This window comes from Rhododendron vialii, chromosome 8a (genome assembly GCF_030253575.1).
Source record: "Rhododendron vialii isolate Sample 1 chromosome 8a, ASM3025357v1".
Classification (NCBI taxonomy): domain Eukaryota; kingdom Viridiplantae; phylum Streptophyta; class Magnoliopsida; order Ericales; family Ericaceae; genus Rhododendron; species Rhododendron vialii.
The window spans coordinates 25,778,338-25,804,305 of record NC_080564.1 but is presented as its reverse complement, the minus strand read 5'-3'; the positions used below and the strand labels follow the sequence as shown (position 1 = coordinate 25,804,305).

At 37.5% G+C, this 25,968-nt stretch overlaps 2 protein-coding genes across 9 annotated transcripts; both read right to left on the bottom strand.

The window, feature by feature from the left end:
• Nucleotides 1–351: 351 nt before the first annotated feature.
• Nucleotides 352–6,574, bottom strand: LOC131297936 (vacuolar protein sorting-associated protein 29-like). Of its 5 annotated transcripts, XM_058323150.1 has the most exons (5): nucleotides 6,452–6,541; nucleotides 6,133–6,145; nucleotides 5,923–6,102; nucleotides 1,608–1,745; nucleotides 352–851 (listed from the first exon to the last, which is right to left on the bottom strand). In XM_058323150.1, the coding sequence occupies exons 3-5, from the start codon at nucleotides 6,052–6,054 to the stop codon at nucleotides 552–554; spliced, it is 570 nt and encodes a 189-aa protein (XP_058179133.1). In that variant the 5' UTR covers nucleotides 6,055–6,102; nucleotides 6,133–6,145; nucleotides 6,452–6,541; the 3' UTR covers nucleotides 352–551. The 5 variants fall into 5 exon arrangements, with proteins under 5 accessions (XP_058179133.1, XP_058179134.1, XP_058179135.1 ...); XM_058323151.1 differs by lacking the exon at nucleotides 6,133–6,145 and having other exon boundaries at nucleotides 5,923–6,084; nucleotides 6,452–6,574; XM_058323152.1 differs by lacking the exon at nucleotides 6,133–6,145 and having other exon boundaries at nucleotides 5,923–6,084; nucleotides 6,440–6,544.
• A 4,820-nt stretch (nucleotides 6,575–11,394) lies between these two features.
• Nucleotides 11,395–24,057, bottom strand: LOC131297935 (probable serine/threonine-protein kinase PBL3). 4 transcript variants are annotated; one of them, XM_058323147.1, is made up of 7 exons: nucleotides 23,752–24,057; nucleotides 14,667–14,992; nucleotides 14,454–14,589; nucleotides 14,120–14,256; nucleotides 13,862–13,985; nucleotides 12,986–13,045; nucleotides 11,395–12,150 (listed from the first exon to the last, which is right to left on the bottom strand). In XM_058323147.1, the coding sequence occupies exons 1-7, from the start codon at nucleotides 23,813–23,815 to the stop codon at nucleotides 11,681–11,683; spliced, it is 1,317 nt and encodes a 438-aa protein (XP_058179130.1). In that variant the 5' UTR covers nucleotides 23,816–24,057; the 3' UTR covers nucleotides 11,395–11,680. The 4 variants fall into 4 exon arrangements, with proteins under 4 accessions (XP_058179130.1, XP_058179129.1, XP_058179132.1 ...); XM_058323146.1 differs by lacking the exon at nucleotides 23,752–24,057 and adding an exon at nucleotides 20,144–20,253; XM_058323149.1 differs by lacking the exon at nucleotides 12,986–13,045 and having other exon boundaries at nucleotides 23,752–24,051.
• Nucleotides 24,058–25,968: the final 1,911 nt, after the last annotated feature.

Here is a 25,968-nt window from a genome sequence, read left to right as displayed (position 1 = left end):
ACGCTAGTAGAAAACTACCTCACGAACAACTTTTGGGTGCAAACAAAGCCAAGCGGAGCCATGTTTCAGGGTTGTTTACTCTTGGCTCGTTGGAAATTCAGTGAACTGGAACTTTAATCGAGCCCAAATATTCAAGCTTGATTGGTATTTGAGAACTCAAACTCAATTCCAGTAACAAATGAGCCTTTATAAACGAGTTGAGCTACGACTAACTCGAGCTCTGCTCGTTTACAAAACACACTAAGCCAAGCCGAGCCTCGAGCTGCTCGTGAACAGTTCGGTTCGTTTGTAACCCCATATACAAGCAAACCCCCAGAGCGAGCGAGAGAGAACCATTTATCGGCCTCATCATTTTCCCCTTCAAAAACGTTTCCCTTTCAAAATTACCTCCTGGGCCCATAACTAAAGATTTACATCACCAGAAAAAAGAAAATATTACACGAAAACACAGTCCCAGAATACTCGCGGTACACAAATGCCTCACAAACTGATCAATCTCCTAAAAGGAGCCACAGAAAAAGTCCAAACAATCAAAACAAAGATCTTTGCGGTCAATGTGCAGTCATTGCTGTTGTCTTCTTGAAGTCAATCTTGTCGACCTTCACTTCTCCATCGACGAGTTCATAAACATAGACCACTACCCGTGTTGCATCAATGTCCATGAGCACAAAGCTAGGGTTGACGTCACAAGTAACACTGCTGTAAGCACCAGTTGCTGACCCTGGATTTATCACAACACCCGCTTCATGTTTGTAAGCCGTGAACTGATGGGTGTGACCAGTTACGAGAATGTCAACATCCAACTGCCTCTGAAGCATTGCCAGTGAGTCCAAGTCCCCCCATGGGATAACCTTCAGCCGGTAAATAGGAAAGAGAGAAGTTAATCTCTGGAGCAGATACATATGACATCAAACAGAAATGTAAAACCAACCCAAGGAAAACATATTTGTTGCGCAATTGATTACGATAAACCCACACTTGGACCTCCTAACACCTATGTGATTTCCTACCAAGTGGACACAGGCATGGCATGGGATGACTAAACAATATGACCTACCTAAAACATCTCTTCATATGTGTAAGTATGAAACTATGAATAGTACACAATATACATAATACAATCAGTTTCCAAATTTCGATCATAGAAATTCTACCACACGCAAAATGAAAGTTCTACAAATACTGCCTGCTATAAACTGATAAGAATAGAAGACAATGAATACTAATTGAAAGCTAGAACTCTTTTTGCAGTTTGGAACGTTGGCTGCTGGCCATTTAAACTGAACAATGATGAACGAATCATGGATAAGAACAAGGGTATGGTTCATTTTGGAGACACGACAGAGATTGTGGAGAAGATAAAAGGAACATCAGTTAGTAACACTGTATCATTCAAGATTTGGCCTTTGTTGCCGTTGAGTGATGTGACACCTAACCTAAGTATCGAAATAGTAAGTTAAGACGTTCGCTAGAGGCGGCCAAAAGCCTGTGTATAGAATGACGAAGACTACAGTGAAAACCCACTAGAACATCAGCCGCTCAAAAGAACCTAAAGTTCTTATTTGTTATCTTTAATTCAAGATAAGAGAAAGAGACGAGAATCAAACCTGATGACCATGGCATACTCCAAGCTTGAATTGACCAATTGTAAGCGTTTTGGTCTCTGGGTAACGTGTCTCCTCGTCATACTCGCCTTGAGTAATATGCAGATCAGGACAAATAGTCTTCAAGTAGTCATGAACCTCCTGCAAGAGAGAATCAGTTGAATAATCAGCTTTCCGGAATTCCAGGTTCCGCAAAATAAAAATGGATTAGCATTAAAAATGCAACCACTATAAATCGACGGTGCATCGAACCTACATGAAAGAGTACAGCTTCACTATGTCCGATAAGCTATTAAGAAAACTCATCCAGTTTTATATATGCCCACAAAAGTTAACTGATTAAATAATGTCATGTTTAGGATATTTGAAATAGGAATACGATCAGACTGTTGAAGGCTCAACAGGGGATGCTTGAAACAGATAAAGTATGGGAGGTACTTCAGTTCAGAAGAACTACATCAGGGAGATGTTACATAGCACATCTTGACTAACATATAAGCTCAGACAAAGTCTTTAGGCAAACTTATTTTACTAGATTTTGTCTAGTTCGAATAGGGAGAAATCCCCAGTTTTTATATTCGATACCTTCAAGAAAATTATGCTTTCATATCAAATATTCCATGAAAGGGAGGAATACAGGGGACCTAGAATACAACTGAAATAACTTCAAGGATGTAAGTTGAGGCTGTCGACAAACAAACAAAACACTTCTACGAAGAAAATAAACGGATCCTAAACGATTACTTAATTATTTTTTGATTAGGCCCAAAAGAATGAATATCTTATTGAGGATGTGACAGATTGCACAAGCAAAGGAAAGAACCACTACCTAGTTCGTGGATATATTGTATCCATCAGCAGAATTCATAAATCATGTAATGATTGCTCTGACAAGACTAGCCAAACCAAACCGAGCCTTAAGTCCAATCAATAGGGGTCGGCTGCATAAATCTATTTGTTACACGGTCTTGGGTAGAACTCAACCCCAAAAGCTAGCTACTGAAGTGAGAGTGCCCTCACGCTTATATACTTCATATTATTACTTTGGTGCCCAGGCGATGTAGGGCTTCGCTTCACATCCTCCCTCACACGCAGCGTGCTCACTCGGCAGCACCTGCTGCGTGCAGGCCATAGACACGCACCCTACCCATCTCTGATACCTAGCGTTGATACCATGTTACATGGTCTTGGGTAGAACTCAACCCCAAAAGCTAGCTATTGAAGTGAGAATGCCCTCATGCGTACATACTTCATATTAATTTGACACCCAGGCGATGTGGAACTTGGCTTCACACCCTCCCTCGCAAACAACGTGCTCACTCGGCAGGACGTGCCGCGTGAAAGCCAGAGACACGCACCCTACCCATCTCTCGTACCTAGCTTTGATGCCATGTCACACGGTCTTGGGTAGATTTCAACCCCAAAAGCTAGCTTTTGAAGTGAGGGTGCCCTCACGCTTATATACTTCATATTACTCAGTTGATGTGGGACTTTGCTTCACACTATTGTCTCTATTGAGTTTTGTCGAGGGCATCGTGTTCCATGATATCCAAGAAACCTAGGTGTTTTTGAACTAAACTACCACCTCTAAAGTCGATTTTGGTCTACCTTTCCCCTTAGTGCTAACATCAACCATAACCAATCATGAACCTAGTCAATGGGGAACTTCAATCCTAAAAAGAGGAGTTCAAGTAGTTTAATGAATAGAGCTCAACCACTTACTACCTTTTAAATCCATCCACAGTTCTGCGAAAGCAACCTCAAAATAGTGCATAACTAAGCCATCAGTTCCCATGAAGAAACAAATGGGTAACAACATGGCATGAAATATGGCCATTAATGGAATGTTTATGGGCAGAGAACTCTGGAAAGTTCAGCAACTTATCCATGGCCAAATATAAGGAAAAGAAGGACAGGGATCACCTAGGCATAACAAATATTGTAAAGAGAGGATAAATAAGGGAAACGCCCACATTAAAGATAGTGCTCTACACATCAATGAGACTATGCCCTTTTCATCACCCATCCTTCGGAATTTTTTTTTTTTTTTTGGAACATTAGACGTCGTAACCTCGGGAGGGGAATCTTCTCTGTGGCAAGACTTGAAACCCTTCCTTTCTTAGTGAGGACGAAGAATCTTGGTCAACTAAGCTAACGCGAGTTAGTTTCGTCACCAATTCTTCACTTATTTCCAAAGTTAAAAAAATAAGCGCCCACAAGGACTGCAATGCTGTGTTTACAACCACCCAAAAGGAGAGTCCTCTCTCTCTCTCTCTCTCTCTCTCTCTCTCTCTCTCTCTCCATTTTTTCAACCCTTCGTTTTGCCATCTTGCCCTTTGTTATTGCAAGGCCAAGATAAAGAACAAAAAGACCATTAGACGAGAAATCTGAGGATTTCAAGTACAGAAAGACATATGAATCTAGCTAAACCAAGATAGAAATCCTATACACTCCAAAATTCTATCAGAATCAAAACCATTGGATAACAGGGTAAGGAGTATAGAAAGCAGTACAGGTAGTCCTTACATAATCCCATCCCTAGGTAATAAAACCAAATGTAAAATCAGATTTAAACCAAATCGGAATTACCACCTGTTTCCCGATCGCGAGATAGAATCAAGCAAAGTTGTCAGAATCATCAAGACTGGAGGATCATAATGTCCTGTGCTACTCAACCAGATTTTGTTTGAGTTTCAACTCCAATCAGGACAGGAAAGATAGAACTCAACTACCACCATTTTCATAAATAATCAAAATTCCTCTCTTTTTCTATATAGTAGTAATGCTTAAATATACAATACATATGCAACAATAGTTATATGCATTTAGAGGTGACATAAATATCCCACAATCAAGCCTATTAAGTATCCCATAGTCACCGATAATCAAGTTAAGATATGTTACTAAATCTACAAAAAAAAAAAAAAAAAAACCCACATTAATCCAGTGGATATTAGAATCTGAGAGCTACCTTCAAAAGAAATATGTAAGTGCTGTAGTACTGTCCCCAGTTCTCTCCGCCACAGTAAATGGGTTAAATCGATTTCACACTTGATGGCATAGTTAGAGGCCTCTTGTGAAATTAAATAATCAAGTCTAGTATTTCTTACTCGAACATGCATTTCTATGAACCTCTCTTCTATATATCTTAAAAAAAAAAACCTTCCCTTCTTTCTCTTTGTTTTCGTTTCTTTTGATTGGTATGTTTATCAAAGTATGTTTATCCTAGCCCTCACTTTTCTATTACTACCTTAGACATTGAATGGAAGGATTGAACATGCACAACATTTAAGCAACGCGTCGATTTTAAAAGATTTACCACAACACCCTCATCTCATTCATATACTTGTTTAGGGACTTTTAAATGGAGTAAAGGGGAATGTAGAAAGTACTAATTGCTGATTATTAGCTTGATATCGGCCAAATGGAGCGAGATAAAAAAAATAGGTGGGGCCGTGGGGGGTAGTATTTCACTTGAATTTGAACATTTTTATTCACTCCATCATATATTCTAGTGTTTTTTATCTTACCTTTTTTTTTTTTTTTTTATAATTATTGATTTGAGTGATACGGTACTGATCATATACCAAGAAAAAATGCAATTATTTTTTGATAAAAGCCCGCAATGAAGCCTTTGGTCAAAGCCACTGACCTCACAATCAATATCGCCATTTCTAGGATTGGGAGTTTCCTAGGTAAGAGCAACCACATTGGTTACTAAATTTGGCAAAATTTGTTGCCATTTCTCAAAAATGGCAAAAGAAACGACAAATAGCACCCCACGCCCTCAAACTCAACATTTTTTCAAATTTGGCAAAATATATGGCAAAGTTACCATTTTTGATTGAGAGAGAGTGTGAAATGAGAATGGCAAAGGCAAAATGGCATGCATAGGTGTAGCACCCTTTCCATTTTTTGGCAAAATGACACTATTCATTGGCTAAAAATGAGAATGGCAACGAAAAAATGGCATTCATTGGTGTGGATGCTCTGACCAAGTTAAGTCGTTGAATTCGGACAAGCGTTTCAAAACAAACGTTAGTTGCCAGACTTAGAGATTGAGAGCATAAACTAGTAGTACAATAAAATGACTTTGAACACTTTAAAATGGTTTAGTGACTAAAAATCAACTATCCACTTGCAATTAGCGATGCACGAGGGACGCTATTACCCGGCCATCTACAAAGATACCCAGTAAGTAACAAAGAACCGAAGAAGGAAAGGTCAGTAAAAACCAGACAAACCAAAACAAGTAATTCAACTGAACCTACACAAAAAGTAAAAGACAAAAAACCCATTAAGCAGAAGCAGTGTTCACCTTGATACATAGATTCCCAGTACAAATGATGTGTTGGATCTTCCCTGGAACAAGCATTGACTTGAACTTAGGAGGCAGATCAGGTGCCCTGTGGGGTATGTGAAGATCCCCCAAGGCCAGCACCAACACCATCCCAAAAGTTTTAACTAGTTACCCAAAAATCTGCATGACCCAGCACAATTTTCATTCTTTTATATAGGCAATGCCCAACAGACCTAAAACCCTACAACTTGGCAAATAGGACCATGAAATGACACAGTGATACAACTATATAGCCCAAGTCTCAAATAAACAGGATCGACCCACGTCCCAAAAAGACAAATTGGTTTGATCAATCATAAAATTAGTCAATGGGTAGCAAAAAAATCTACTGAATGGCCTAAACATGGAGTGTACGAAGTTATTGATTAATGTAGGAAAAGAGAGCTACACAAGGCAAAAATTAGAACAGAGATTGTATGGATGCCACGGATGTGAATGTCAATAACAAGTAATTTGTAGTAGGGAAGAGATATACTTAAGAGCGAACCTGAAATTTGACGGCACTGGGCATCGGCTTATGATGGAGCTCCTTTCTGCTCTGATCGTTGACGCTTCACTTATTGTTCCTCGCGTTGAGAAGAGGAGGTATTTGTTCTTTTCTTACCAGTAATGGGTATAGCAAATTGGTACAGATTTTGTGCACAGATCTTTTTTGGAGCACTCTATGAGTCTCACAAAAATGATTCGAGCCGATCATTAAATGTAAAATATTTTTTCAAGGGCTCTCTCATAAATTCAGCTCAATTTAGTATTTATAGGTGTTCAATCAAATTATCTAATTTTTCATTTAGATTTCAGGATATGAAAAAGTTAGATGATTGGATCGAACATCTATAAGTATCGGATTGAGCTGAATTTTTGCGAGAGCGCTTGAAAAAATATTTTACATTAAGTGAACGGCTTGAATCATTTGTGCCAAACCCTTAGTGGGCCCCATGCACAAAATCTGTATCCATAGACTTTTACTGCTTTCTTACTAATTGGTTAAGATCAAAAAATAAATAAACAAATTCTAATTGGTTCTCACAGAGGACGACGCCGGTTCGTTTGACCATCATCTTTACTTGTCGGTAGAATTAAGGTTGTCTTCCTAAAGGTTGTTAAAAAATAAATATTTATTTATAATTTTTAAACTTAAAAATAATAGACTTACTGAGTAGAAGTGCAAGTGAAAATATTTGGGGAGCGGGAGTGGGTATTTTTTTTAGGGATCGATGAGTAGTTGAGTTTTAGTAATTTTACTATTTCATACTAAGGTTAATCACTTATAATAAAATTGGATATAAAACTTGGATTTTGATTAGAACAATGTTGAAAATCACTTTTGTGATGGAGCTTACAAAAAAGGAGACACAAACCTGTTATGTATTGGAATAAATTAATGGCATGACACTATTTTATGTGGCCCTTGCTCATGAGAAGATATTTGAACTCTAAGAAGCCCAAAAAGATGCAAGCAAATTAGAAGATGGGAGTGCAATAACCAATCAATACTAAGGGTTTTTTAAAAATAATTACTTGTTTATAATTTTTAAACTTAAAAATAATATATTTATGAAAATAATTTTTTATTTTTTTTTATCATTTAAAATATCTCATTGCGAGTCCCCGACCGCCAGTTTACATAAATGGGGAAGAGGATAGAATATTAATGATTTTTATTCATTTAATCCTTTACGTCTCTTTAGAAAAAGAAAAGGAAAATTCTGAAATCAGCCCAATGGGCTGACGATAGTAAGCGTGTAAATGTGTAGTAAAGGATATAAAAAATGCACAGAAATACGTTTTTTTTTGTCTTTTAATGTGTTTATCGTTAACCCAGTGGGCTGACAATAGCAAGACCGAAAAAGAAAAGTGTAATTGTCTGCTACTCCATAAAGATAGCAAGTTTTGGGGCTTTCTGACATAAAAAAAAAAAAAAAAGAAGGTCTATCCAGCTTCACACTCTCTCGAAAGTGAGATCATCACCGGCTTGTTTAATAGTGTTATGTTAAAGGTATCATTACTCTTTTTCAAAGAAAATATAGCCGTAGAGTTAAAGGACTCCAAATCTTGCATATGTTGTTGTACGGTTCCCTTTCGATAAGTGCGTTCGCATTCAACAAAATGCGGACCTCCTCATTTTCGATCGAATTTCGATGATTTGAGCCGCTCAATGTGATCAATACGTGATTTTAAGGGTTCTTGAGAAAAATCAACAAAAAAAAAAAAGACTGGTAAGGGCTTCATTCGAGTAGTTTTCATTAAACGGTTCAAAAAACTACTTGGATGGAGCTCTTTCCAGTAATTTTTTTTCCCGATTTCCTTCAATACTCTAAAAATCACGTTCTGAACACATTGAACGGCTTGGATTATCGAAATTCGATCAGGAAAGGAGATGTCTGCACTTTAACACAGTGCGAACGCCCTTATAGGAAGGCCCGTGTGTTGTATTTTCAAATATTGCAACATTTACTATGAAGAAAATTTGGGAGATGGTGTTGTGCAGTGGTATGCGCATCACCGTACTGCGCACCTCCGAGCCGTTGGATCATGCATCCGATAGCTTAAATCTCATCTCGGCAATAAACAGCTCTCGATCGTTGGTTGCCAAAATGAAATCTGAGCCGTCGAATGCACGATCTAACGACTCGGAGGTGCGTAGCTCACTGCACAAAACCAACCCGAAATCCTACGAAGAAAGCTATAAGTCCAGTCTATTTCAATATGAATTCAACAATCTGAGTGTAGAATAGTTATATGTTTTCTTCTCTTTGAAGAAAATCAAATTTCCACGCTCCTTCTCTTAGGTATTATTCAACGCTCTTGATATCACCACGTGATGTCCAGGACCCTCTTCTATTATACATTGATGTGAAACTCATACACTTAGTTTTGGGTCTTACATCAATGCATGGTTTATTGAAAAAGAACCTGAGACACCACGTAACGGTTCACTTGAGGCACCAAGGGGGTGTTTGGGAGCTTACTTTTTAGTTTTTTGGATTATGGTCAGAATGTGTTTTGGAGAATGAAAGAGTGTTTGGAAGATATGTGCATAATGTATTTTGGAACAGTAATAGTGTTTGGTAGATGAATAATGTAAATGAATTATGGATTGATTTTTTACCAAGTTGCCCTTGGCCTTTATTATTGTTTTAAAAGGTGTACAAATTTTGTTTTCTTTTTGCCTTTGGCCGTCATTATTGTGTTAAAATATTTTTTTATAATATTTAATATTTTCCATTTTTTAATTTTCATATGTGAGGTGTAAGGAAGACATTCGATATTTTTTATTTGGTATTTTAGAATTTAAATAATAAGACCATGTTACAAGTAATATTTGAAATAAGAAATTCCACCACTTTAATTTAACGCCAAACACATATCTCATAATATAAAGAACAATAAAACAAACATAAACCCTTAATATTAGCAAACAAATTAAAGTACCAACTAAAGCAAAAACACACACACACACCACGCCCAGTACATACGAACTGAAGCAAAAAAAAGAAAAGAAAATGGGAAATAAGTGGATTTGCCGTCTGGTGTGAACAGGAGAGGAAACAAGTGGATAAGAGGAGGGGGGCAAAACTGATAAATAAAGGAAGGAGAAGTGGGTATTTTGGTAATTGACCAGAAAATGGGAAAAGGCAAAAATATGAAAAGCTCCGGATTTTGGATTTTTGCTTCTAAAATGAAAATCCATGAATCCATTCTCCCAGAATGAGTTTTCATAATGGGGTGCCAAACACCCAAAATGAGAGAATGGAAATGCAAAAATGGGAAAATGGAGTTGCCAAACACCCCCCTAAATAATTTTCTTTTTCTCACCCTTTCCATTCTCTAGAAAAGGAAAAGGTCACTAAAATTTATAAATCCATCTAGAAACCTAAAAAAAAACAAGAAGAAGAAGGAATTTTTTTTCTCTACTCGGTTGAGGTCCCATATAGTTTTCCTTGGGAAATTTTAAATTCTCAGTTAGCTACTTATAAGGATATCAAATATATTTAGATCATAAATAGTGGTGAATTTGGATTTCTATTCTTAATTGTAAAATTTTCTCAATGAAATACTAATTTATCTTGTATATTTTGTAACTTCAAATAGAGCAAAAAAATTCAAGTTTCATTTAATAATCCTGTACGGAACAATTAGTACTTCATGCACTCCATTTAGAAGTCAATGGTGTTGTACTTTAAGTCATGTAGTGAGGTACTGATTTTTTGTTTTGCGAGACTAAAGCCCGATATTCGTGTTCAGGTCGATGCATAAAATTTATTCTAATTTTTTTAAAATCATTTCGTTATGAAAACAAGATAAAGTTAACCTAAACTCATTTCTTTTGTTCTAAGCTTGGCTCAAAACAAATTTAAGGGAAATCCCCTCCGTCGCAGCCTTTTTGGTAGATACCATTCTTTATGCACCAATGAACTATCACGATGTGAACAAAATAGGACTCAGGTGGTGTTCCAACTAACCTTCATTTTTAAAAAGTTTTTTTTCTTCAATTTTCAAACTCAAATATAATGAAAATGAAAATAATTTTTTGATTTTTCTTGCACCGTATAAAAGATCTCAATGAAATCTATCAAACAAGATTCATATTGGTAGAAAAATTATTTGTATAAACATATAATTTTTGGGCTTGAAATTACCTTCCTTTTTCCAAAACCTTCTTTTTTTGAAGTTGGAACACCCCCTCAATGGGATCGTAATCCCAGCACAAAAATCTGTTACACACCGCGGTTGTCTGCTACATTTGGTTGATTTGCAGTTACTATTTGCTTAATGAAACCCTTCCTTTTCCTCCTTTAATTTGCACCTAACCTTCCAAATGTGGAGTCGATAGTAGTTCACAAGAAATTCAGTAAGAACCAGGACTGTAATTTTGATTTTTGATTAGTTTTTCTTCAGGCTTATCTCATAAAAACCCAAGCTTTTGCAAATATCTCAATAACAAATTTCTTTAATAAGTTCCCTCTACAATTAAACAAACAGAAAGTAAATTTCATTTTCGGCGTTTCCACAAGTTACCGTCCATTAACACTTGAAGTCAATTGCCCTCCACTCATCCTTGACAGGCCTTTGTCAATTACCGGGTCCATATATTCATCCTTAAAATAATTCCTAAGAGACCAATTTTACCGTCTATTAACAGCACCCGGATATACGGACTAGTTTATGCGCATTTCAACTTATTTCTGAGAGATCAATTTCACCGTCTATTCCCTTGATAACACCTTAGAGGTTTCTCGAATCTAAAACCTCAAGGCTTGCTGGGTTGCCATCAAACTATTGTACCATAATGATGGCACAGGTTTGCACTAACACTAATATCTGCTAGTAGGGAAATATACACTTCTGAAACAGCATAGGCACCTCATATAACAGCGCACTGTCACAAGCTTCCGTGAGGAAACCATTTCGTACTGAAAGAAAAGCAGATGAAAGAAACTGTGACATTTCTGATGCTCATTGCCTTATAAAGTTAAAAGAGTCTATATCCACATTCCCCAAGACTTGCCTCGATACCGACATATGAAAAGGCAATTCACATATGTACACTTCAATTGCCCTCCATTCCTCAGCCAGATTCGACGTTTCCACAAGTTACCAAACAACTTGACCATGCAACTCAAGTTCGAAGCAAGATAAAAGTATTCTAACCCTGAGAAACTAAGAAAAAGACTTGCTGCATAGAACTAAAGGATTCTAGCACCTGATTCACAGTCTACCTCCCGATAATCATAGTTCCTGTGGGGATCATGGGGGATGGCAACAGAGATTCACGGGGGTATGGGGTAATCGGTGAAGGAAGGTCAAGTTGTCTTGGTGATTTGGAAACAGGACTAGGTAGCGTTTGTCTATCCCAAGGGGAACCTACGGACACACATTTAAGAGATGGGATCTTCTCTAGAATTCTTAAAACCTCATCCATTGGAGGCCGGGATCTGGAGTCAAGGTTTACACAGCTCATCCCCAGTGTTGCAAGTATTAAAGCTCCTTTTCGAGGATACTGACCCCCCAACTTGGTGTCCATAAGCCGGAATATCTTTCGTTTGTCATCCAAGTGGGATTTCGCCCAGTCCACTAACTTCTGCTCAACATCAACCTTTTCTTTATCAACAGCACGACGCCCGCTAAGCAACTCTAGCAACACCACCCCAAAGCTATATACATCGCACTTTGCTGTCAACCGACCTGCCAGCAGGAAAAACCATTTGGATAAGTGTAGTTGTGAATATAAAAGAGCTTAGTGGATGTTTATATAATAGCACATTATGTGGAATCAAACAGGATTCTGGTAAATAAAATTGGAGAGTCACTAAAATCTATGGTTAATGAGTTCAATGACGACTGAATAATGGGTGAGCTGTGATGATCTTAGAGCTAAGTTATTTTACATCCGTACATTATTACAAGTAAATGCTCACAGATATGATGCCTGATTTTATGGTCCAGAATCCAGATGGCATAAATCAATTTTGACCTTTGGAATAACCTTGATTGTGATTAATATTGTCACATAGATAGTGCTTAGATTTCATGATATCGTAACATGCTTATGTAATTTAACAGATTTTTCAAGCACTTGCATAAGCAGACTACCACAATATATCCACACACACACATATAGAGGTTGCGATGGTACAAAGCAAGTTTCTAGAGCTGACAGAGGTTATTCCTACAACGTAAATTTTCCACAGCCTTTTCAGCTCGTAATAACCTTGGTTTTTTGCAACAGAGACAATTTTTTACTTTATCTGATTACAATAAATAGGTTACCATGGCTACAAAATACCAGCGCTAGAGTGTATAATCTTGCAAGAACAAAGAATGGTGCAGCAATCATAACTCCTCCTTAATGTAAAAAATATCTTCTCTGACAACAAAATGATTTACAGTGTAAATGCCAATATCAGATGAAATATATCTAATAAGATTTGGATCTCCTTTTGTCTAGAAGAAACAAGGCAATGGGATCCCAACTGCACAGGCAAGGAGTATGTAAAACTGGAGACGTGGATAAACTTACTGGATTTATTTACCACATGGTGTTTCGAATCAACTCCAGGTGGCATCTTTTGTTTGAAGTCTTGAAGAAGTGGACAGAAAAATCAATTAGAATATAGATTTCAATGACCAAAATTTGATAGTTTTGAACCAGTTACTTTAATCTCGTGTTTCCACATAGTTTTGAACAAGAACTCTCGTTTCATGGTGAATTATTTGACAAGACAATGCTGGGAACTCTACAGAAATATGGGAGCATCCAAACTCTTATAATCAAGACAAAAAACAACTATGTCATATGCAAAGATAATTGTAAGTAACTACTCTCTCTCTCTCTCTTTTTAGATGGTAAGTAACTACTCAATTCAATCATTTCTGCATGAAATTCGATTAAACTTTTAACCAGACTGGCTAGCTCATTTTTAACCACAAGACTCTACGTAACAGAACTTGCCAACAACAACGGGGTAATGGAACTAAATAGCAAAAGACGAGCTTTCCTTTTGGAAGGGCATGCATATTAAGGACATACATATGACGATAATAAAAGGTAACTAGTAATGGTCCTAAATATTTATTTTTGTTCAACAGGCATTCAAGCCCTTCTACCTTAAGAATTTCCTCTGCAAATAACATCGATCATGTTTGTCAAAAGTATTAACTCGCGTTGCAAATTTCTGTCCACCAAACGCCCGAGTCTGATTGTATGGGTCTATGTGTTAGGGATTTAGAATAGTGTCCTAGTTCCTATTCTGTGATGCATAAAAATATTCAACTGCATATCAAATGTTAAACAAGAACAAAGAAATCTAATCTTTCACAACCATTTGACCACCAACACCTAGCAACAATAACAGTCCTACCAAACATAACATAGTTTAAGAGTCAAAGAAATAACCTGTAGCAACGTACTCAGGGGCGGCATAACCATGAGTACCCATGACTTGAGTAGATACGTGAGTCTGATCCCCAGTGGGGCCAGCTTTTGCCAATCCAAAGTCCGAAAGTTTAGCATTAAATTCCTGCATTAAGCAAAGAATCATAATAAGAGCTGGAACACTCATTCAATGAAACATAACCCAACAATGACTGCAGAGATACAAAGAGCAATGACTATAGGGGCTAAAAGAGAGCATTTGTTTTTCATTCCACATACTGAATCTAGCAGGATATTTGAAGCTTTAAGATCACGATATATAACTTGTGATTCAGAGTTGTGAAGAAAAGAGAGCCCTCGAGCAGCATCTATGGCAACCTTAACCCTTGTTTCCCATGGAAGAGGTTGCGCACTCCCTGAATTAAGGCACAGTCGCAGAAATAGTGATCATGATATTAGTTACTTTGCAACTGTATATATAGCCTATAGTTAGCCTCAGAAAACTGGATTATGAGCATTTACTCTGGTGGCTATCAAAGTTTTCTTTAAAGAAATAGCTATGAAAATATTAAAAAAAAAACAAAAAACAAAAAAAAAAACAACAATGACTAACTTTTAAATAGATGATTCTCCAAACTCCCTCTGGCCATGAACTCATATACCAGTAGCCGGTTGTCATCTTCCAAGCAGTAGCCAATAAGTTTTACAAGATTCGGATGATGGAGCTGGCCAAGATGATCTACTTCCGACTGCAACCAACTAGATATGAGCAAGTGTGTAAAGCAAAATATATAACAGGGTTAAGTGGATTATGAGAGAAACTCACCAGCCACTCCTTGTGGCCCTGGTAGCCTTGGGGTTTAAGCTTCTTCACAGCAACTGCAATTCCACATCCAGGCTTTGCCGCTGTAAGAGCCTGCTCATCAAGCCAACCTTTGTAGACACATCCAAACCCTCCTTCTCCAAGAAGACCATCAGGGCGGAAGTTTCTAGTAGCATTCTTAAGCTCACTAAACAATAGGGCTTTCAAATGGGGTGACGACAATATCTCATCCTCGGATCTTGGACTCGGAATTTTCCCACTTCTACCCCTTTCACTTAATGGAGGGATAGTCAAAATTGGAGGTGGCTTATCTGGACGTTTTGTGTCTTCTGAAAGAGAGAGAAAAGAAGAAGGAATGAGATGGTATGAAAGAAGCGGAAACTGGGAAGTACTACTTCACATTTAAGCTCACAATCAAAGACTATGTAGTATTAAGTTGAAGGAAACTTGGCATCAAGCAGGCCATCTACCAGGCACACAACCATTTTTTCAGACCAATATAAGGTGCTAACAGAGTCATCTCCAAGAATGATAGCCACTTGTCAACCAAGCACCCTTGATGAGTTTCCATACGAAGCAGAACAAATATGAAGAAAAACTCCTTGATCTACCAAATAAGTGAGCAGACAAATTGCGCACTGCGGTCTTAACTTCAAGGTAGAGGGGATAATACTCAATAGGCAACTGATTAATCTAAAACAGTACCCCACGACCTTTTCTCCATTTGTTTCTTATTACTCAGTTCAAATCAACATCACTTAACCCACCGGAGTAGCCAAGTAGTTTAAGATCGTTCCTGGGACAAACCATAAACTCGGGGATCTTGTGTTCAACTCCCGCTAACAATGCCTTGACTTACCTAATACTTGTGACCATAGTTATTATGAGCGAGAGGTGCACCGAGGGACAAAGCACAAGGCGAGGCGCACTTAGGCTAGAAAAAATAGCACACGCCAATTTTTTCAAAATAAACATCAAGACAATGAAGTTCAGAAAGTGTACCACATAAAAATCAATAAAATCATCTACCAAACGGTAAATAGTCAACAATTCTTGAATAGAGAAGGACTAATACGTCACATTCAATAAAAGACAAGCATCCAATATTTGCAACAGAGGTTGAGAGAGATCATTTAGTTTGAGTCGTTCGATTGAGAGATGAGAGATCGACGTGGTTTACTAAAGTGTGAGTGTGACATCCTATCTTAGGAGGTAGTCCCACATCAGTGGGTTACCAATGGACTATTGGATATATAAGTAGAGACCCACTAGTTACGTGGTACATGTGAGCTTAAGCTTTTGAGTCGCTTGGTTAGGTGAAGGATTTCCATGGATAACTGATGCGGGCTTCTGCATTTTCCAAAGGCGCGCGCCTTCGCCTGGACCCCCTCCAGGCACCAAGAGAGAGCCTTGATGCGCCTAGGCGCACCTCTTACAACTATGCAGGTATCCAGAGAAAGGGTACCTCCTCACAAAGGTAGTCGCGATGACTAGGCGTCAACAACTTTTACAAACTCAAGTCTACGAAAAGTTACAAAACCGTGTATGGGAAATGAGGCCAGCCGAAGTTCAAGGAAGTTGATGAATTAATAACAGTGGAGCCACCGATTGAAGCCTCAATAAATAACGACTATAACTATAATGGTCCTGACTCCCGACTTGGTGAAGTTCTTGCCCAATAAGTTCCGACTGAGCAACAATCTGGACATGCTCGGAGAAGTAGACAAGTTGGTTTTGTTCAGTCTCATGGTAGACAATTTCAATGGGGTGTAGTCCTCCCAAAACATAATGGAGGCTTGCAAAGCTTTTCGTGAGCCAAAAGGAGATTGGCCCCCAAGTTCACGGAAATGGAGTTTGAACCCAAGACCTACACGTCGAGTGACAATAACATTTGGCCTTAATGAATCAAACATGTACATCGTAAATATTGATGCCAAGAGGTACAGTTTATTATTCTATCATCTAACTTTACGTGGAGATGAATTTTCAACCAATGACAAAATCTCTTTCCACATACAATCTTCTCGTAGAAATACTGTTACAAATTGTAATTGATTAATAAGCTGCATGATATGAGTGTGTTATAAGTGTCATCGATGATTTGTTTCGTCTCAAATGCTTCATGGTGGGGTGATGGACAAGAATAACTTATCTTTTAGAAATTGGATAGTCTGATTTCTTCTTGGGGAAAATGCTTACTGACTCATTCGCTTTGGCTTGATGAGACTTTTCCTTTTCTTTCGTCAATTTTGTCAACTTTTTGGGAAAATCTTATGTCCTTGTAAAAGCATAGCAAGAATACTTAATATTTAAGTATGTTTAGTTTGCGTTCACATTTCACTTGTTTATAATAGAATATCTAATTTCTCTCTTGCAAAAAATTGTACCTTATAGAACAAAATCCACTTAATGAGGCCCCAATTAGATGGAAAGAGAGCAGGATTAGGATAGGGTATCATACTAATGGGAAACTCATTGGCATCACTTGGTGAAATTCCTTGCATAATTCTAAAAGGTTAATCAAGCAAAAACATATACCCAAACGAGGTTAGTATCGTAAGGCAGGACCTAACGTTCTTTTTTCTCTCTTGAATAACCCAAGAAAGTGAGTTTCCTAATCACGAGCAAGGGATGTGGGAATGATATTTTACTTGGCTTGGCAATGTGACTTTGTCTTGCACAAGTTAGTCGAAAGGAATCTCCATTTCTGAACCTTAGTTGCAGGATCCTTCCAAAATGGGTGCGCCCCCTAGACGGGAGCTCGAATCGGCGCTCCCAAGATGGGAGCTTGACGGGAGCTCGCTCCTAACTAAGATGGGAGCTTATCGGGCCGTTAAGGCAATTATTCTCTTACTTTTACGGGAGTTATGCCATTGTGGAAATAAGAATATGAGAATCATATTAGTCAAGAAGTTTTGCAAATTAAGAATATATAACTTCCAATAATTACACTTTAAGATTGGGAAAAATTTCAGTAAGTATCACTTTCCTTTAATGGTTAAGTATTGTATAAACATATTTTTATATAATCTATATACGCTCCTTAGGCGCTCCCAACCTTAGGAGCTTCTAGGTGCCTCCGCTCCCGCCCCCGCTTCATGCTACTAAGTTCTGAACACATTCGAATAAAAAAATTAAATAGACTCCTATCCGACCTTTTGAATCCATGCATCTAGAAGTACATCAATCCAATATAAGTAGACGAAATAGTTTCATGAATTTTTTTTTTTTGATAACAAAATATTGAAGCCCAATACATATGGCAACAGAAATGACGACGTATTTTCACTTAATATCTTATAATCAAATATTGAAGCATGTTTCATGCTTAAATGCCTAGTCTTAGTTGAAGCCTAGCTTCCAAGCCATACCATAGAAAAGCCAAGCTATTCTTTCAGTTAGGATCAGCTCAAGCGGTCACAATATTAAGTATATATCTTTTACATGTTTCATTTATTTGCTTTCAATATTTTGTTAGGACACTAACCTCACTCATTACAATGGCATTAAAGTAGAGGTTAAAGTTGCCTTTTGTCTTAATCTAAAGGTGTGGTCTGTGCTAGTTTTTCTTTCCTTAATTGGAGTTCGTTTCCATTCAAATTGTGGTCTTTTATATGTCGCCCTTCCTAGTCCTTATTGTATTCTTTATATTATCTAATTTTACTTAATTTCAATTGAACTTCTGTATATTGATGTATCAGGATCAAAATACTAAGAACTCAATGGAAGTGTTTTCTGTCAATATCTTCAAGAGATGGTGGCAAATTGACATGTCTAACAACCATTTAGGGCCAAATTTTTGAAAGATCCACAGATTTCTACGTCAGTCAGTGGGAAATGACATGGAATTGATTCAGGCTTTGACTTTACATGGCAACTAGAGTCGGAATAGGATTATCGAAGGTTGCTAGGATTTCAAGATAACTACGAACAACCACCTTAGTTGGACAAATAAAAAAGCCAACTATTTTGCCTTAGGGAGAGAGTTACACCCAATGGGTTTGCCACTTTTAAAGGTTACTGCCTACTGGCAAGCAAGCCAAGTTGTTACAACTTACAAGTGATACCTGGATGGCTGGACATATACCAGACCCATTGAAGGGCCCCGTAGCTATGTCCTAGAGGAGAAGAGGAAGAAAAAAACAGGGGAAATGTACCCAGTGCTCGTGTATGGGATGCTCTGTGGCCAATCGGGGGACATTATTGGGACCTATGGACCATCCATATTAAAGCAAGGAAGAATCCGAGCTACTAATTAAGAATGTTGCCCAATGAGGACACCACAACAATATTAAAGTTACATATAGTCTTGCTACAACTAACTCTGGCTTTTGGGCAAAGTTGGTATGCCCACTTTCACAGTCATGAATCCAACAAGCAATGGGTCATCACAAATGGTACCAGAGCCTATCCTGGTCCTGTGTACGGATTTACGGCAATGAAGTAAAGGACCCAAGGCTTCCAAGAGGGGTTGAAGCCAAGGGGTACTGTACCATGCGCTTGCGCAAGGCTACTTTGTGGTCGCGTGTAAGCTGATATTCCACATTGGCAAGTCGGGGACATTAGTAGGCCATAGGGTGTAACAATGACGTCCCGTAATAAAGTGGGGCAGAATGTGAGGACGCCATCCCCCAATGATGGGTGATGGAAATATTAAGACTACAATGTATTACTAGAATGTTCTCTGTGAAGCTATATACACCTAGAGGTGGGTTCTGTGAAATGAAGTCCCACATCGCATGGGTACAAAATTGGGTACAAAAGTAATATAAAGTATACAAGCATGAGGATACAGTCATTTCAATAGCTAGCTTTTGGGGTTGAGTTCTACCCAAGACCGTGTAACACGGTATCAGAGCACAAGTTGAGAGAGGTGTTGGGTTCAAGTCCCTTTGTTTGCATTTGTTCCCCCTTTGCATTTTGCTTCTCCCCTCTGTATTCTGTTTCCCTCTATCTATGTTAAATTTGCATTTCCACGTACAAGACGGGGTTGCACGTGAGGAAGGGTGTTGTATAGCTTGATATACTTCCTAAAAGCTTAAGCTTTTGGGACAACAGACAACTTAATATGGTATCAGAGCTAGGTAACAAAGATGGTTAGGGTACGTGTCTTTGGCCTGCATGCGGCAAGTGCTACTGAGTGAGCATGTTGCGCGTGAAGGAGGGTGTGAAGCGAAATCCCACATAGTCTAGGTACGAAAGTAATATGAAGTATATAAGCGTGAGGGTACTCTCACTTCAATAGCTAGCTTTTGGGGTTGAGTTATACCCAAGACCGTATAACATGCATATACATAGGGAACTTATTCTCTATACTTCTTTGTGTTTGATTGCAAAAGATACACCATGTTTATTCTCCACTGAAGGGGTCTAGGATTGAAAAATTGGGTACAAACCCAACCTTTGGTCTTATATACAGAAAGTGGCTGCCCTTCAAACTTACACCCTTAAGGCCTATTGGTTAATAGGCTGAGCTTTACCCATTGAACCTTGATAGGACATTATCTTGAACAAAGCCTTTGTCTCCTTCGCAACTCTTCTTCTTGGGCTCCCAGATCTATACTTCTTCATGTCCCATGACTTGACAAGCCTAAATCATAAGTGATGAGATGGTTACAATCCAAACGTCATTATGATTTGATTCCAAATTTAGAGCAATGCCTGTTGTACTTGCATCTCTTCCAATTCTACGAACTCACGAGCATTACTTCATGAAGATCATAAAAACGAGCATACCATGAGTATTTTCTCTCTTTGTGTGGAAAACTAGAATCGTACTTGACAATGTCTATACTGTGCTCGAAAGGGAATGGTGAAAATGTTTAATGAGACCAAGTTTGATGACTTGATGTTGTGAATAACATCGTAGAGTCTTAATCCCCCTTTTGCCATGTATTTACTTTGCAGGCCAAAGCGTCAACTGAAAATAGCCTTTGAACGAGATTTAACTCCACCCATGAATTGAAAAAGAATGGAACTAACTTTGTCCAAGAAATGATTTCATTAAACTTTGAGAAATCTCAATGGGAGTTTAAAGTTGTTTTCCTCCTTCTGAATCATCTAAAAAATAAATGGCAGGGTCCTTGTAAATAAACAATGGGAATAGGATCCCCTCTTTCCATGTTGTTTCACATGTCATCAGGCAATTGATATCTATATTATGGAACCACCAAATCAGGTACAAGGGTTTAATATGCGAGCATATGTCAGCACAACGGAAAGAAACTTAAAAGAGCAAGCAGCTAATTACATTCACCATCAACAATTAACAGAATAGGCCCTTCAAGATGACTAGTAGACACCAAACGAGACAGGTATGGTAAGATGCAAATACAAGACACCTTGAAAGGGCCAAAACCACCAAAATTGACTGAAGAATGAAGATTTCTGACAGCCAATTTACAGCTCCTCTGCTTCCTATTCCCGGTACTAGTATGCATTAACATGGAAAATGTTCTGGCTGTCAAAAAGGAATTGAATTCATACAACTCCATTTGCAAAGTGTTTTTTTTTTTTCCCGGTACTGAGAGCAATTAAAATATTTTTCATATCAACTGAATATCCATAAGATTATTCTTCAAGGTCCTCCACCATTCTGGATGTAATATGACCCAAAAATGGTCCTCATTGAAGACTAAAGTTTAATAATTGCGAAAGTAACTCATGAAGTATAGGACCCATCTTACATAAACTCTTCCAAATGCCTACAAGTACCCTTCATGGCCAAGTGACACTTCGTAAGTGTATTGGATACATGTTGCTGAATATTTCCTCAACAAGTATGTATACAAACTTGATTTTGCCAAATAACTAGCATGAAACTCTCGTCCTATACATAAAATGTTCTCCTTACCTTGACAATATAGTTTTATCTTGTAATTAGTAACAACAATAATTAGACATAAGAACAGCTATTTGTAAGACTCCTAAAGTATTTGTAAGAGTCCCAGTGTTTTTGGACAAATTAAGAATTAACATGCAGTTGGAACTTTCAAATCAATTGGGAGAACGTGATAAAACCTTTTAAATTATCAATGCTTTGGGAGACTTGATGATCTTCAAGATGCATAAGCATGTTATGAGTTTGCGAGACAACGAAGGAAATTCTTTTGGGGGGAAATCTCTAAAAGAAGAACCAGTTAGTATAACGAATGGTGATGGACCAAACCTTCAGAGTAATTGACTGATGTACTTTGAAAGAATCATAAGTAATAAGTTTTAGCTTTCAAAAAATGAGTGATCCAAGGGACTTAGATGCCTCTTTGGATTACCTTAACACTGGAAATTGTTTGTCTACTGACTCTCTCCAGAATATAAATTAGCAAACTTTCTTCTTGGTAAGATTCTAATTTAAGTTAGAGTTTGCTACCGATGTGGAATAATTCTTTCTCTAAAATTACTCATCCCCGACAATTATTGAATTCACACGCAAAACTTATACCTAGATAATACTCCCTCAGTTAATAATTGTTGATCCACTGTTCCATTTTGGAATGTTCCAAAATGTTGGTCCTTGAAATTCAAAAGCATAATCAGTGGGTTTCCAAAACTGTCCTCATAGATGTCCACGAGTGCATTCCAAATGAGTTAAAATCATGGGCAATAAACGAAATGATACCTTCGTATTCGATCTAAGTGAAATCATTACATGTTTCCTTAAAAAGTTGAATTCCCAAAATAGACTAACATTAAAGGAACGGAAGGACTGCAAAAGACATGGAACTGTGAAATTCAAGGCATACATTTACGTTGCAAGTCTAGATAGATTCAACTCCTGTTAGCAAATGGCTAAGGGGCAAAAAGTTCGTCTTCCTAGAATATTAAAGCACTTCTACAAACTAAGCCCTTAAACTAATAAGCACTAACATTGAAACAAAAGCACAAAAGTCACCATCAAGGCCATTGAATCCAGTTCAAGCAGTTAAGAATCTAGATTACTACATCCAATCGTTAAAGATTAGTACACATTTAAATCTAAACTAACAAGACTTAAATGTATATTCAGAAGCAGCCAAAACCCCAACAAAGCAAATTAAATTCAGGATTGTAAAGCCCACAAAATCCTTATACAAGCTATCGTCCAGCACACTTCATAGACAGGTCATAAATGCTATATCCCTAATAGTAAACCAATGAAGAATCTGCACAAAACCAACCACAAGGTTGTAGCTTTAAACCAGAAACACCAAACCCGCGAGCCAACGGGTTAGCCGGGTTGGCCAGGGGTCTTGCAGCTCATAAGGAGGTCAACGGTTCAACTCTCCCTCACTGGGTGAAGGTTTTCTCTCTACCTTTAGGCCTTCTTCAGTAGTCGGGAATGTTGCGTGCAAAACTAATTCTTAGGAGAAGTGAAGTAAAGGAAAAGGAAACTTATTTTCTTGCGGGCATTCTTTTTACAAATATTTTTTCAGAAAAATCTAAAATTCCTTCTTTTTTGCAGGAATGTATTTTCCAATTGGAAAGTTGAAGTTATTGGTCCACGGCTTTCTTGGTAACTGAAAACTAAGAATGTTACAGGAAAGTTCATTTTCTCGTCCCTCTCGTACAACTGAACTGAACCTTAGAGTTGCATCTTATATAGGTGTGCTGTCCAGGCTCACTGTAAGTACATGTCCGCTTTGTCGGACTTTTGTCATTCGATATCCAATTTGATACGGTTCTGTTAATTGACACCTAAATTCAATTCCCACTTCTCCCCATGAACTACCCTCGAGAAAACAACCGACGAAAAAAGAAACAACCAAACGCCATGGAGAAACATTTTGATACAAATCCCAGAAGCAAGATACATTAAGCCCCGAAGACTAACAACTCTACCAAGCCCAAAAAAAAAAAAAAAAGGAACAACAAATTCCAAGTTGAGGAAAAAAAAAAAAATTCCCCAAGCTACCATAAATTATACCAATTCAATTGCCACATCAAAACTCGAACAAATAAGAGAAGAGAATAACCAATGTACCATATAATCGAAAAACAGAATATCAAACGAATAAAATACAACAGAAGCTATTACATCGTGGATTGAGAAGAAATCACAAATTGCATGGAAATCAAACGAAAAGGACCAGACTCAGAAAGGAAATTATACCAGAGTTGGCCTTGTCAACGACAAAGCTGTCAACTTGTTGAGGAGAGCCCAAGCAGTTGCCCATGTCGATGCAACCTATACGTACAACACCGATTCATAAATGGAGCTGTGCACCCTTCGCTCTATCTCGTTCTTCTTCCTCGTCTCCACTGTTTTGCAGAGAGGAGAGAGAGAGAGAGAGAGAGAGAGAGGGAGGATACAGAGAGAGAGGCCCCACAGAAGAAAATCGATGTAAACGAGAAAACACAGAGAGGAATCACAAAAGATGTCATCCTGTGAAAGACGACAAACCTCGGAAATGTGTTGGGACGTAGCCCTGACAGGTAAGCACTGTTTCCTGTTTGGGAGATTCTAAATGCACACCAAATCTATCTTTGTACAGTACACCCTCATTTCATACTGTAGTATATTTCTTACATAGTACATCCACCGGGCTGTTGCGCAACTTTAAATATTCTTGTCTATTATACTTTAAATTATAAGTTAATTAAAATAATTCTATGGAATTAACCCTTGCAAGTTTCTTTGAAGGAAATTTTTTTTCTTCAAATTTGTGTATGTGGATAAAAATCCTAAAATTTCAAATTATCAATTACTGTATTTTTTACGTAGCGTGTCATAAAATTAAACTATGGATATGTTCATACACACAATATCGTTTCTTCTTTAGATCTCACAAGTAGCAATATGTACTTATAAAATATATTCTTTTGTCATTAATATGAAAATAAATGTGATTCGAGCCTCTGCAAAGACACAAATCTTGCATCCACCATTACTTGTTTGGTTGGCTATATTTACAATTAAACAAATAAAGGAGTTAGATGATTTGACAAGTTACTCGTCATATTTGCTTATTTTAGATCACCATATACGGGAATTAAAGTAAATAAGGGCATACACTAACTGATGGTAGCCAAATAAGTTTAATGTTTCTTATATTTATAGAAAATTCTAAAATCAGCCCAAGGGGTTGACAATAGTAAGTGTGTGAATGTGTATTAAATGGTATAAAAAGTACACAGAAATATATGTTTTAATTGTTTTTTAATGTACTTATCGTTAGCCCAGTGGACTGACAGTAGCAAGACCGTTTGGGTATTTTCGCAAGGAAAATATTAGTATACGTAAAGAAAATGATTTTTGCCCTTATAATATTTTGTCTTTTAGTGCTTGTACCATGTAACTTAGCACTAAATGACAATTTTTGAAGTACATTTATAAAAAAAAATGAGTTAAAATCACTATCCTTTACGAAATTTAGAAAATGAAAAATAAACTAACGATAAATGACCCTATTTTAAGTGTGTTTTTGAGCCATGTCCTTCAATCTCCAACCTAGTTGCCCCCCTCCAATGATAGCCTATCTTCTCTCAATCTAGCCCTCTCAATCTAAAAACAGTGGTGCTATTGAATCTTTATTAACGCGCACAAATCCTTTTTATGATTGGAGGCACACGTTTTATTTAAAATATTTTGTTCATGGTCTCTACAAAAAATAAGCTCAATCGGATATCGAAAAAGAGGTTTACGAAATATGCAACTTTGCTTCAGAATTCCGGCTTGAATTATGTGACAAAGTTGAATGTTTTGTAAACGTCATTACTAAAATCCAATTGAAGTCATTTTTTACAGGGACCGTAAATAAAGTATTTTAAACAAAATAAACGACTCCGATCATTTTTATAGACCCAAAAAAAGGTCTATGCGTTCTGGTACATATTTCATATCTGTACCGTTATCCTTTCCGATCCGGAAAACTTCATATTCAAGCTTGATCCCACCAGCCTGTATAATTAAAAAAAAAAAACACTAAATCCCACCATAATTAGTCACGCTTGCTTCAGAAAAGGGCAACAACACAAACTTAATCAAGAAGAAGCTATTGGTGGGGTGAGTGTCGAGAGTGGGTGTAAAGAGAAATCAGTGGAATGTGGGAAGGGATTTCATTTTAATAGTAATTGGGTTGTATTTTAATACTAGTAATTTTAATATGCAACAAGTGGTAAAAATTAGTCATTTTTAAGTGGTGAACCATGCCATATTCTTTGGCGCATGTCCTTTTCTAGCATAATAATTTAATCACGATACCCATTTGAAAAGGTCAAATAATTTAAAATTTAAGTTGAATGTTAGTAGTTGGAAAAAGGTTAATCGATGAAAATAGTAGTATACTTGTATGACATTTTTTCCTATTTAACTTATACTATTATAAGA